This window comes from Phascolarctos cinereus, unplaced genomic scaffold, assembly GCF_003287225.1.
Source record: "Phascolarctos cinereus isolate Bilbo 61053 unplaced genomic scaffold, phaCin_HiC Scaffold_726;HRSCAF=1367, whole genome shotgun sequence".
Lineage (NCBI taxonomy): Eukaryota > Metazoa > Chordata > Mammalia > Diprotodontia > Phascolarctidae > Phascolarctos > Phascolarctos cinereus.
In genome coordinates this window covers 225,378,194-225,392,399 of record NW_027556098.1, presented here as the reverse complement: position 1 = coordinate 225,392,399, position 14,206 = coordinate 225,378,194, and the positions used below count along the sequence as shown (strand labels likewise).

Genomic DNA, 14,206 nt, shown 5'->3' with positions numbered 1-14,206 from the left:
ATGAGAATGAAGTGATTATGAGTGTGTGTGTTGCAGCTGAGGGAGCCGAGGGAAGATGAGAGGAAAGAATGAATAACTGACTAGTTTAAAGATAACAGTTATGTATTGGTTTTTTTAAAAAAAGATTTGAAAATGTCTCATTACAATACCTAGTCAATTTATGCAGACATAATTGAAGGCAATTTCAAAGTATAGATTTTATGCATGTACTGGGACTCTTACAATTATGTCATATATAACAAAACTGTCACAATCCTGAAATAACTTAGTAAATATAGCTAGATTAATTTTGATTTTGAAAAGTGGTAACTAGCTTTTGACATGTGACTTCCGAAAGGATGTGGGATAAACCAGTGTGCTGTGGTGGAAAGAATCCCATATTTAGAGTCAAGAGTTAAACCTGTGCTCTTCTATTACCACCTCTCACATGACTTTGGACAAGTAACTAAACTAGGGGTGGGAAACATGAGGTGTCAAGGCCACATATGGCCCTCTAGGTCCTCAAGTTCAGCCTTTTGACTGAATCCAAACTTCACAGAACAAATTCCCTTAATAAAAGGATTTGTTCTGTAAAACTTAGATTCAGTCAAAAGGTTGCACCCAAGGACCTAGAAGGCCACACGTGGCCTTGTGGCCACAGGTTCCCTATCCCTGAACTGAACTCTCCAGAATCCCATTTTCCCCACCTTTAAGTGAAAGGGGTGTGACTAGGTGATCTCCAAAGTCGTTTCAATCTGTAAGACTCATGACTTAAAAGTACCAGGCATAAACAGTTTTAATAGTTTTCTATTGGTAAAATACTTGCCATTGCTTTTATTATACATTCAATTTTCAATTTTATTTTCACACATATGTAGCCAATAGTGGTCAGCCAGTGAAACATCACTCCAGCTATATTTATCAAATGCCAATGAACTGCCACCTAGAGGCAGGCAAGCAAGTCCATTTAATTAAGCAGTTGGGGACCCCAAGGAACAAATAGGAGGCAGCACATGCAGGACAAGTCAAACCACCACTCCCATCTGCACTACCCCTCTTCCCTCAGGTTCTAATGTAGGTAGCCAAAGAAACCTAAAGCCTTGGGAATAGCAGAACCCTCCACCCCAAGACTACTGGCGTTGCTTCCAGCCCAGGCTCTGGAGTCATTAGCAAGCCAAGTAATTAATATTGAGAAAGGGCTCACTTTCTTTGCTACCACCAACACCAACTGCTCACTAACTGTCACTATTGGGAAGGGAAATGGAACCACACATCCCACTCTGCCCCTAGACCATCAGTCTTGTCTCTACACCAGCTCCTGACTGGAACCTTTCTGTGCATGCTACCGCCACCTCCATCATCATCATCATCATCATCATGACCACCATCATCAACAGTTAACATTTATAAAATGCTTACTATGAGATAAGCACTATGCTATGCACTTTATAACTATCTCAGTTGATCATCATAGCAGCCCTAGGACATAGGTGTTATTATTATCCCCATTTTACAGATGAAGAAACTGAGACAAAGAGGATAAGTCACTTGCCCTGGGTCACACAGCTAGTGAGTGTCTGAAGCCAGATTTGAACTACTTATTCTTGACTTTGGGCCCAACACTCTATCCACGGTGCCATCTAGCTGCCAACAGCCACTGTTATTGAAGATTTGGAAAATAAAGTCTTGGCACTGAGAAACGGCTCAATATCAGAAAGTTATTAATGCTTTTGTTTTTGGCAAATATAATGGTCTCTTCTCATTCCTCATTTTTCTTGACCTCAAAGCACTTGACACTGTTCACCATATTCTCTACTTAGTACTCATCTCTCAGGGTTTTTGTGATACTTTCTGTTTCTCCTCCTCCCTTTTGACCCCTCAGGATTTTTTTGTTGGGCTATCTATATTATGCTTCCTAACCACGGACACATCTCAAAGCTCTGTTCTGTGCCCTTTTCCTGTTCTCCAGGTGACTTAGGAAGGAAGAAAGGATATATTAAGTGCCTATTTGCAAGGCACTGTGATGAATGCTTTACACATATTGTCACTTGTCTAGGGTCACACAGTTAGTAAGTACTTAAGGTTGTATACACACATAAACACACATACACATTGCACAGTGCCTGACAAAAAGTAGGTGTTTTAATAAATGCTTGTTGATCTTCTAAGAGAAATCAGAGATGTCAGAAAAATAGAAGGAAAAGGGAGAAGTGGGTAGATGGATCTACTTGCATTATGGATTATGTTGAAGCAGAAAAAAAAATAGGACAAGGAAACTGCAAATTATTATTTCAGTTCCTGAATCAGGTATTCAGGCAGTTTCTCTGTAATTAACAGGTCAAACACGTCTTATGCATACCTAAAACCAAACCTACATGCATCACTCTTTGCTGTTTTTAATGATTCGTAACCTTCTCCATTAATCTCAATAGTTGATAGATGACTATATTCTTTTCCCAATAAGCTTGATTCAGCTATCATAGCTTAACAAAGCAATCTGGATTACAAGAATATGTAAGTTTCCTTTCCCCTTGTTAACTCAGAAACTATTTCTAAAGTTCAACTTCACTGTCTTAATTGTGGCACAAAGGTAGATTTTTCAAAGTTATGCCAATGGAGAACTAATCCTAGTAGATTCTACAGGTTTTAAGTTTGAGCTTGGCACTAGAATATAAGCCTATATTTGGATAACCAGTCTGGTTACATTTTCAGAGACACATCACCATTTGTTGGCTACTACGTAATTGATATTTTGGTCAAATCAGCTCATAAAATATGTATACTAAGACATGGGGGATTTGATCTGCATCAGTCAAAGTACTAGCCACAGGGACAAAATCATGGCTCTAGGAAGAGTTGAAGTAATTTAGAACACCAGGAGGAATATCTTACAATAATTATTGTATTTATAAGGAATCTCTTTTTTGAAAACCAGTCAGTATCAATATGTATTGACTGAGCACCCACCAAATGCCCAGCACTGTTACATGTGATAGGTCATTCAGAAGACAGACGACCTCTACCATCAAGATGATGATTACAATCAAATTGAAGTAACAGCGGTAAAATACCTGAAACAATACAGAGATCATAGGAAATACATGAAGTTTCATTGAGGAAACAGAATTTAAAACTGAGCTTTGAAGTAGATACCATGTAAGGGCTAAGTATGAGCAAAGGCAGATTATAAAAGAGTTTGAAATCATGTCACAAAGCATTTAATAAGCATAAGCATAGGTGATATAAAGAAAGCCAACAAAACAAAACAAAAACAATCCCTGTTCACAAGGAGCTCACAGTCTAATTGCCAACTGGAGGAATTTAGACATAATGAAATAAGAAATGGGAGCCACCGATGACTTCTGAGCAAGGGAGTGATGAGACATGACAAAAGGACTCTTTTAGAAGTATTTATTTGGCAAGGATATGGAGGTCAAATGGAGTGAGTGAGATAGACTGGAGTGAGCAGAGACTAGATTTGAGAAGGCCAGTTAAAAGATTGCTACAGTAATAATAGTAGGAAGCAATAAAAAGTTTATATTAGCATAATGACAATGAAAATAGAGATGATATTTAAGAGCAGCATAGACAATTGAATGTTTCTTATTGTGACTGATTATAAACCAGTAGACAAAATAGCTACTTTAGATACTTTTTAGGATTAAAACACTATTTGACATAAGAATTAGTTGGAATAACTCACCATTATTCTTATTTTGGTCCAGTATTTTGGAGTTTCTTCCATTTTTGGTTACTGCGTCTTTACTACTTGTACCATTCTGTAGTTTTCTGTAAAATATAGTAATATATATTGTATGCTGATATCAATAACATGCTCCCAAGTGCACGTGCACACAGACTCCCAAAGAACAAGAAAATTGGCAATGTATACTGAAGACAGATGGACTAAAATAATCATCTGTTTCTGCCAAATACTGGAAATGTAATAGCTTGATAAAACAAAATACAACTGGGAGGAAATGCTGCTATGAAACATTATATTTCAGATGCAAGTACCAATAGAGATCAGGAAGTAAAGAGCTTAGTATACTGGACAATTTTCCAACTCAGTTAAACTGAAGGGGGAGAGACTGAAAGAATCAAACTTGAATCTGGCAAGGTCAGGCACATATTATGGGAAATGAATTGTCTTCATGGATCTTTTAAGTTTCCTTCCAGCTCAAAAAGTCCAAGTCTTTGGTTCTGTTTGTTCTCTCACAGAACAGTTTTGTCCAGAGGAAGAAATCCTAAAACAGGTTATAATAACCCTCCTAAATTGGCACAGAATTTGTTTTGCATTGCACTTTACTGACAAGGCACTAGGAACATTTTCACACCATAGTTTGTATGCTAAGGCAAAGGGGAATGTATTGCTACTACTAATTCCTTTACTTAAGAAGGAGGTGCTACAAGAGCTTAAATTCTCCTTTTGAGAAAGTTTTTGTAATTTAATGGCTTGCCTGGTCACAATATCTCTATCACTAAGCTCTGCTGGCCTTTAATACCGGAATGCCTTGAGATATTCAAACAGAGAATTTCATTTTGACAAAATGGATAGATGATCACCAAGCACCTCTCAAGAGTCAGAAGCAACTTCAGTCCTTCAGCCATTTTTCAGTCATGTCCGACTGTTTGTGACCCCAATTAGTTTTGAGGGGTTTTTTTTGGCAAAGATATTGGAGTGGTTTGCCATTTCCTTCTCTAATTCATTTTGTAGATGAGGAAACTGAAGCAAACAAGGTTAAGTGACTTGCCCAGACTCATACAGCTAGTAAATATCTGAGAATGTATCTGAACCCAGGAAGATGAGTATTCCTGACTCCAGGCCCAGCACTCTATTCACTGTGCTACCCAGCAGCCCAGATGCAAATTACAGTCACATTTTAAACTATAAAGCGCCAAGATGGCAAGTGCTTTAGATTCTGGTTCTGGTTTGTACCTTTCCCACCAGAGTACCCCATCATTTAGAGGCTTTTAATAAATATTTTCATCAGAATGATAAAAGTTTTAAACCAGTAAGCTGGCTATTTGGACGATATTTGTATTTTAAATATTGAATCTAGATTTCAGAAGCCTGGTATCCATAAAATAAACCACCAACAACATTTGCAGTATCTAGGTTACTTACTTTCCATCTGTGTTTCTATTTTCTTGTTTTTCTTCCTTAGAGCTTTCTGGGCACTCTCTAGTAACAATGCCAAGTTCTGATGTAGTATCTTCTTTTTCATTCTTTGTTACATCCATAGATATAAAAGAATTTTTTTGTGACTTTGAAGAAACACTTTCACTTTCTTCCTTATGGAGAACATTCAATTCTTCTTTTTCATCTATTTCTTCAAGGCTGTACTCAGAGCTAATTCCAGCTGCAACAATATGGTCATAACTAGTAAAACATTTAACCTACATAATTATGCTGAGAATGTAATTTTTTAAAAAATAAGCTTCATTAGGCTTTTTATAAATCTGACTCAATAACTAGCCCCCCACCATCACTTATGAAGCATCTATTCTATATGCAAATCTCTATGCTAGGCCATCAGAAAAACAAAGAAAACAGTAGTTCCTGCCCCCAAGGTACTTATATTCTACTTAAGGTTAGTTGATAATACAACATACAGAAAAGTAAGTGTAATACAATCCAATTTGCAGAGGAAGAGAGAGACAGCACAGACTGGTTAGACTAGAGGAAGTAACACCTAAGTTATCCTTCAAAAAAAGCTAGGATTCTGAGAGACAGTGATGAGGAAAGAATGTATTCAAGGCATGTAGGAAAGCCAGTGACAAGAGAAGTAAAAGATGGACCCTAGTTTGATTGGGTTGTAGAGGGGGTAAGAGAGGTATAGGAAATAATGCTGGAAAGGTAGCTAGCAGCAGGTAAAGAAAGGCCTTAGATGATAGGCTGAGGAGTTCGTATATTATTCTGGAGGGAATGAAGAAGTGATTGAAAGTTTTTAACAAGGAAAGTGACATGGTCAGACTTAAGGAAAATTAGTTTGGCTGTTGTGTGAGGAACAGATTAGAGATTCGAACAGACAGGAAGAAAGGAATCCAGTTAAGAGGCTACAACATGTCAGTAGGGAGAAGAGTAAGGATGCAAAAGATGTTGTGGAGGTAGAATCAATACTATGGGGATAAATAAGAGAGAAGAGTGGAGGATAACTATGAGATTATGAAACTGAGTGGCTGTGTGGGTGGTGAGGCCTTCAAAAGAAAGAATAAAGTTTGGTAAAATGGCAGAAAGAGTGGGTTTTAGGTTAAAAATAATGTTTTGTATAGGAAATTTTATATGCCATGTAGAAGTAGCTAAGAATGTAGGATTGACATTTGGGAGAGAGGTTAAGGCTGAACACTGAAGTCATTTGACAGAGCACATACTTGAATTCACGGGAACAGATGAGATCACTGGAGGAAAGTTAGGGAAGAGAAGACCCAGGTCCAAATCCCTAGGGGTCCCCAATACTAAGGAAGCATATGATGAATGATGATCCAGCAAGGAGAGAAAGAACGAACATTCAAGATAGGGGAATGAGAACAGTATCGTGGACAATAAGTGATGAAAAATAATTGAAGAAGAAAAGTAGTTACCAGTGTCAAAAGCTACAGAAGTCAGAATAGGAAGACTGAAAAGACCATCGGTTTTTTAACAGTTAAGAAACTATTTAAAACAAATACTTTTCATAATATAAATAACACGCTTCAAAGAACTAATTATACATCTTTAAAAATTTTTAAGCAACATTTTATTTTTAAAAACAAAACTTAATCCCATAAAATTAAATTTTGAAGTACGTTCAATTAAATTATATCCTTGAAATATCAAAACTGGGTAAATTTAATACCTGAAACAAGATAGTAAGAATATTCCTTAATATTTAAGTAATTTATTTTAGAGAATCAAATAATTTATACATTTATTAAGAACATTCTGAATACATGCAAATTCGTATGACGACTTAAGCTAATGCCAAAGACTAAGACAGTCAATTCTTAATTCTTCCTAGCATAAAGTGAATAAGCTTAATTTTCCTTCTTCTTCTCTCTGTTCCTTTTCCTTTCTTTGTTGCACCTCAGCATCTCCACTGGTGACAGGTAAGCCAAAAGGACACAGGAAAAGCTGGGTCTTTACAACTCTGTTAAAACTAATTGGGAAAAGAGGTGAAAGTGGAAAGCTGAAGCGAAGTTGGACTTTTCTGTTGAATCTGATATTGATCTCCTACGTTAGAAAACAAAGAGTTGACTATTAAAATTTTAATTTCATGATACTACAGATCTAAATAAATGAGTGAATGAAAAGCATTTATTAAAAACTAACCACATGCCAAGTACTGGGGAGTGGTGGATAGGGAAAGGAGTCACAAAGTTGGTTTGTAGAATGATAGGGTGGGTACATTAATACACCTTATCCAAAGGCAATGGTAGTGATGATTTGACTACAGTTTTCCTAGGGGTAGTGGAGGAGGAGAAGGGAAGGAGGAAGTAACAGAACAAGAAATAACAATATGAAGGTGAGTGAGTCTATGATTCGGTGTGATGGAAAACAATACAACCGAAAAATCCAATCAAAGATTGAGTATGTTTGCATAAAATCCTTTAAAGCTGCTTCCTCATCAGTAATATAGGCCTGGTGATATTTGCATTACCTGCTTTACAGGATCACTTTTATAATAAAATGAAATGCATGTACTATGTAAGCACTTTTGAACTACAAAGTATATCAGCTGTCAATATTATTAAAAAAAGATTTTCCTCATTTATTCTTTCACATACAGCACAGGAAACTAGCTATAGATTAAGCCTGAATTTTAAAGCTGAAATAGTTAAGCTTTTCACATATAAAAATATATGGGACAAAAGTTTATTATTGTATTTTTCATAAGATAATACTATTCAGGTTCAATCAATCAATAAACATTTATTAAGTGCTGGGGATACAAAAAAGGCAAAAAATAGTCCCTGCCCTCAAGGAGCTTATACTCTAATGGGGGAGACAACATACAAACAAATATATACAAAGCAAGCTATATACAGGATACATAGGGAGTAGTTAACGGAGGGAAGGCACTAGAATTAAGAGGGGTTGGGAAGGAAAAGCACTCAAAGACAACAAAAATTGAGTTCAAGTGAGGCTTTCAAAAACATACCTGTTTCCTTTTTGCTAAATGACATTTTAATATAAAATGGTAAGTATTTTGAAAAAACATTAACAAAGTAGCAGATTGAGGAATGCTGTGGCTATAAAAATCCATCACTCTGCAGTCAGGAGCCAGGCACACCATCTATAATCAAGACTAGTCTGATACCACATCATAGACTTTCAGCTTCCTAGGACAGGGCAGGGCTTGAGCTGTGTTACCATTGCCTTTGATAACCTAGAGTCTCTTCCTCAGCAAGGTAAGATATCAGAGTACAGTTTTACCAGAAGACATGAAGTCACCATCATAAAAAATAAATAAACAAAATAAAATGCTTATTTGCACTAATTCATGTACTCTATAGTCTAGAGAAACTGGTCTTTTTGGTGTTCTTCACGCACAAATCTCATGTCCAGTCTGGCCATCTCCCTTGCCTAGAATGCACTCCTGTCTCTCCTAAAATCCCTAGCCTCTCTTCAAAGCTTAGCTAGAATACAACAACCTACAGGAGCCATTTCTTGATTCTAATCCCTGTTGTTACTCTTCCCCCATCCAACTTACTTTATCTATACTCACATATGTACATGTTGTCTTCTCTGACAAGCTTCCCGAATGCATGGACTGTTTCACTTTTGTCTTCATATTCCAAATACTTAGCACAATAGATGCTCAACAAATGCTCAACTGATTGATGTAGCAAGTACTGTAAAAGTGTTTTTCTCTTTCAAACTTCTCCATTTCCATTCTTCCAGTCTCCCAGGTGTGGAATCTCTGAATTATCTTTGATAATCAACTTCCATCTCTAGCTCCACATCTCTGGTATCCAACCCCTTCTCTCTACTCACATAACTACTACCTTAATTAAGGCCCTCATCCACTTGGGCCCAGATTATTGTAACAGCTTGCTATTTGGTTTTCCTGACTTGTCTCTCTCTACTCAAGTCCATTCAATACATAGCTGCCAAAGCGATTTTCCTTAAGCTAAGATCTGAACATCCCACTCCTCTTCAACCTCCAGTGGCCCCCTCTTGCCTCTAGGAAAAAATAGAAACTTATCTGTTTAGCTTTTGGATCCCTTCACAACCTTGCACACTAATCTATTTTTCCAGCTTCACTGTACAATACTGAGATCCTGAGATTTCCTGAGATCTTCTTACCATACAGTTCCACGTCTCTGTACATGCCTTTCCACTGGCCATTGACCATGCTTGAAAAGCACTTCTTCCTCACCTGCCTCACAGAATCTTTCAATTCCTTCAAGAAAATGTTCGAATATAACTTTCTACATGAAGCCTCTCCTGACTCTCCTAGTCAACTGCAAGAGCCTTCCCTTCCAAATTACCTTGTATTTATTCTCAACATATTTATTCTGTATATAGTTATACACTCAGACTATCTATCTGTCTAGTTACGTAATTATCTACTCCCCCTTACAATGTAAGCTACTTGACAGTAATAAATATTGATTCTTTGCATTTATAGCCTGAGTTCTTAGAACAGCACACAAATGCTTAATAAATGTTCTTTGACTTATTGTCCTAATTTGACCTACGATATTACTGAGGGCATGCTAACAATCAGACTCTTCTACACTCTAAAGGTGGTTTAGAAAATAAATCAACTTTTTCAAGCTGCTGAAGTTATCATTTGTGAAAAATTTTAATGTCCAATCCTGATAACCCAGATTTCTGATGAAGCAACCTTACTTCTAGGCAAAATGCACTCACTAGGAGAACTAGGCTCAGTGGATTAAATTATGAAGATCTGAGAGATTAAAAAACCTCTGATTCAAATTATTATCAGGGGGTTAAATTTTTCTTCACTAACTGGAGATGTACCCTGAGATGATTTAAGTATTTTTTGAAGTCAAGAACCATTCTTGTTCTAATGATAATACTAGCTGACATTTATATAGCACTTTCATGGTTTGTAAGGCAATTTTGAAAAGTATTTTTTCAAATTGTGATGACTTAAAAAAAATCAGTTCCATTATATTCCCTTTGTTCAAAAAGAACATTTGCAATTTGGCCAATACAAATTTCCACAGATCTGAAAATATCAAGGTTGGTTGTTTAATAAATATTGTAGACCAAATTTCAGACCTACATACAAAAACAAAACACACACACACACAAAAAAACCCCCCAAGAATAATGAAGCTAAATAGCTGGGGTCACAGAAAAAAAATCACAGAATTTAAGGTTGGGAAACAATTTTAGGACTGTAGTCCAACTGACCTTTGAAAAAGAGTTCCCTCTACAACATAACACATTAGTACACATCTAGCTTATACCTGAAGCCCCGCCCTCCGGGGAGGGGGAACCTACTACCTCCTGAAACAGTCATCTTTCAAATAATTAATTTCTTAAATACATTATTTTTGGGGATAGTTCTACTCACTAGGAAGCTTTTCTTGACATCAGAGACTTAAATCTGCCTTTTTGTCACTAATTCCTCTAATAAGTGATAGTTCCTCAGATAGCTCTCATATCTGTCCCTGAATGTTCCCTTCTCTAATCTAAATATCTTGGGGCAGGTAGGTGGCACAGTGGATAAATCTCTGGCCTTGGAGTCAGGAGGACCTGAATTCAAATCCAGCCTTAGACACTTGATACTCACTAGCTGTGAGACCCTGGGCAAGTCACTTAACCCTGATTACCTCACCAAAAGTAAAAAAAAAAAGATATATTATTAAATATCCTGAGTTCTTTTATTGGCTAGAATGTTGAACTAGGTGGCTTCTAAAATGTTTTAAAATTCTATGATTATAATCAATGTCATTCCATCCGTAAAGCTTTTTATACTTTCAAAGAATATATTTGTTAAAGGTATAAATTCATGCAAAAACTGCTTACTAGGGACTTCACTGAAGCATTTTACATGATTTTTAGTAGTATTCTTAAACACTGAAAATATTTAATAAAAAATTTGCATAACTAAGCAAAAGTGATTTTTTTTTATATCTGTTACAAAAACATCCCAGTAATTAACTTAAAAGAAAATCAACAGGCAGTCAAAGTCTAGGGGAATAAATTCAGGGCTAGGATTAGTAAGGATGTAGTAAGATAAGGCAAATTCTTGAATACAATATCCTATAGAAATGAAAGTTACAAATGTCATCAAACAGGAAAAAGTACAAAAGTAAGCCCAAAAATTAAGCACAGAAGGGAAGTTAGAAATTCAGATCCACGAATTTCATTCATCTTAGACGGCCATCTCCATCTATGAAGTTGAAAGCAAGTCTGAATGGAAGAAAAATCAAGAAAGTCTAAAACCTGAATAACATTACAAATGAAAGCAAGGAGCATCATTTCTATAAGGGACAGCCCTTTTATAAGAATTTTAAAAGAAACAAAAGTCGGCAAGTGGAAGCATTTGATAGATGTTATTTTAAGCAAAGCAGCCTAAGGAAACCAGCTCCCGCCACCTACATTTCAGTGATGTCATGGTTAACTCAGGTGTTTCGGCACAATCAGAATAAGGCTCATCATCTGCCAGCATCAGGACAGTACTCCGTTCATGACCAGGTAGCTCAAAGCAAAGTGAAGCATCTGTTAAGGAAGTAGTTCATGAGTGAGAGCCCTTAGATTAAATGTTAATAAAAATTAAGAAGCCACTTAAAACAAGATTGATTCCAAACACATGTAGATAAAATGAGGGGAGATTGGGACAAAAGAAAAGGTGAATGGGGTCAGTGAGAGCAAGCAAATGTTAAAATCAGAATAATGCATATGCCCTCTCCAAATGCTTTTTCTTTTCTTTTCACTTCATTTTTGTGGTTGAAATGAGCACGCAGCACAGTATTCAATATTTTATTTTCTTGAAGACGTCTCCTTTGTAGAACACGAATCTGGCATAGAATCTGCAAAGAGCTTTGGGATTCTTTTCCACAAAAGAGACAGAGAAAAATACAGCAGGCTAATCTTAAATTTCCCCATATGAAATACATGATGACCAGTCTTAAAAGTGTGTATTTTGTTGTTCTTGTTCAGTCATTTCAGTCATATCTGACTCTTTGTGACCCTATTTGAGGTTTTCTTGGCAAACATACTGGTTTGCCATTTCCTTCTCCAGCTTACTTTACAGATGAGGAAACTGAGGCAAACAGTGTTAAGTGACTTGCCCAGGGTCACATAGTTAGTAAGTGTTTAAGGCCAGATTTGAACTGATGAATATGGGTCTTGTTGACTCTAGGCCCAGCACTCTACCCACTGTGCCACCCAGCTGCCCTAAAGTATATGTTACAATACTTAATTATCTCCCATTAGGTCCACAGAATAGTGCTAGATAGTTTGGCAAAGACAGAAACAAAGCACATCAAGCATATAACTGCTATTTACTTTACATAGCAGTAGCATCAGTGATCAGAATTTTAGAGTCAGAAGGAGCTTGACTGTATAGGTTCATATGTTTACAACTGGAAGGGGCCTTAGAGGTCAATGGGTGCAATCCCTTAGAATGACAGATGAGGAAAGTGAGGCCTAAATTAGTTAAGTGACTTGCCCAAGGTCACAGAGGTAAGCAAGTAGCAGAACTGGAATTAGAACATCATTCTTCTGACATCAAATTCATTGCCCTTTCCATGACCAAAGCACCTCAGGATTGGATAATCCTGTGGTGTCAAACTCAAACAGAAACAGGAACCACTAAACCATCCATAAGGATGCCATGGTCCACATACTAACTTAAAAAAACTATATATTAATATCTATATTTAATTGTATTTTTATTTTGCTAAATATCTCCCAATTACACTTTAATCTGGTTCCTGTATTCAGGACTGTAGTAGGTCACATTCAGGCTGTATATTTCACATCTCTGATCTAGTCCAATTCCCACATTTTACATAGAAGAAACGTAAAGTCCTTAACAGTGAAATGACTTGTCTGAAGCCACAAAGCAGCAAAGCTAGAATTCTAGTCCCCAGACACTCAGTCCAGTGCTTTCATTATTCACAAATTCACTGATAAAAATAATTTTTCTTTTACAGGAAGTGAATACAGAAATCCTGCAAAAGCTTTCAAATATAGAATAATATCATTCAAGAAAAATAATGTTTGAAAGTATAGCAATATTTTCCTTCCATATTTATGATTATGTATTACAGCATTACTATAGCTGTTATAATGCCATTCTATTTTTTATTTTTAAAATATTTTATTTTTTCAATTACATAAAAAAACAATTTTTAACATTCATTTAAAAAATTTTTGAGTTCCAAATTTTCCCTCTCCTTCCCCTCATCCCTCACTGAGAAGGCAAGTGATCTGATATAGTTTATACATGTGTAGTCACGCAAAACATATTTCCATATTAGTCTAAGGTGCTATTCTCAAACACATCTTTTCATTGAGACAATGTTTAAATAACAGAGGCAGCACTGTGTGCTGGGTAGAAAGCCATCTCTGAAACTACGAAGATGTGGGTTCAAATGCCACCTTAATAACAACAACATCAACAACAACAGCCAATATTTTTATAATGCTACTATATGCCAGAAACTATGTTAAGCACTTAATTATTACCTCATTTGATCCTTAGATATTATCCACTATACAGATGAGGACACTGACGCCAGGGTCACACTGCTAGTAAGTGTCTGAGCTCTTATTTGGACGCAAGTCTTCCCAACTCCAGACCCAGCGGCACTATCTACTTTGCTACCTATCTTTCACACATACTGACTGTGACTCTGGGCAAGTCATCTAACCTTTAATGTTCTAGGTAACTCTCACACACTTTAAATTTCAGAGAAGGCCTGTCCGCATTAGAAGAGGAAGGTTCCTTTCCAGGGAAGCCCCTACACCAGGGAAATCACATCTTCACACTACCCCTAAGATATAAACGTGCTACTAGAACCACCCCATTTTATTCCCAATGTGTTAGATTCATTTTCTACAAATCAGTAACTCTAAAAATCAAGTAAATATATTGCTATTCTTGATGTTAATGGATGTTTAACTGCTGCTCATGAAAACATTTATAGATCAAATAGGTTTGTAGATATGTTAATAAAACTTCAAATTATGTTACTGGATTGTTATTGAATAAAAAGACCACCCACTCTTTTGGAAACATTTTTCTTTTCTTCCTTC

General features: G+C 36.4%; 1 protein-coding gene across 4 annotated transcripts in view; it reads right to left on the bottom strand.

Moving 5' to 3' along the window:
• COBLL1 (cordon-bleu WH2 repeat protein like 1) overlaps positions 1-14,206 on the bottom strand; it is a 179,284-nt gene that overhangs the window by 22,096 nt on the left and 142,982 nt on the right. For 3 of the 4 annotated variants that reach the window (XM_020990839.2, XM_078146993.1, XM_078146992.1), the window contains 3 exons: positions 11,543-11,662; positions 5,108-5,342; positions 3,683-3,768 (listed from right to left, as the gene is read on the bottom strand). In XM_020990839.2, coding sequence (XP_020846498.1) covers positions 3,683-3,768; positions 5,108-5,342; positions 11,543-11,662 — 441 coding nt within the window. The remainder of the gene's footprint in view (positions 1-3,682; positions 3,769-5,107; positions 5,343-11,542; positions 11,663-14,206) is intronic. The other variant, XM_078146994.1, reaches the window with a different exon arrangement.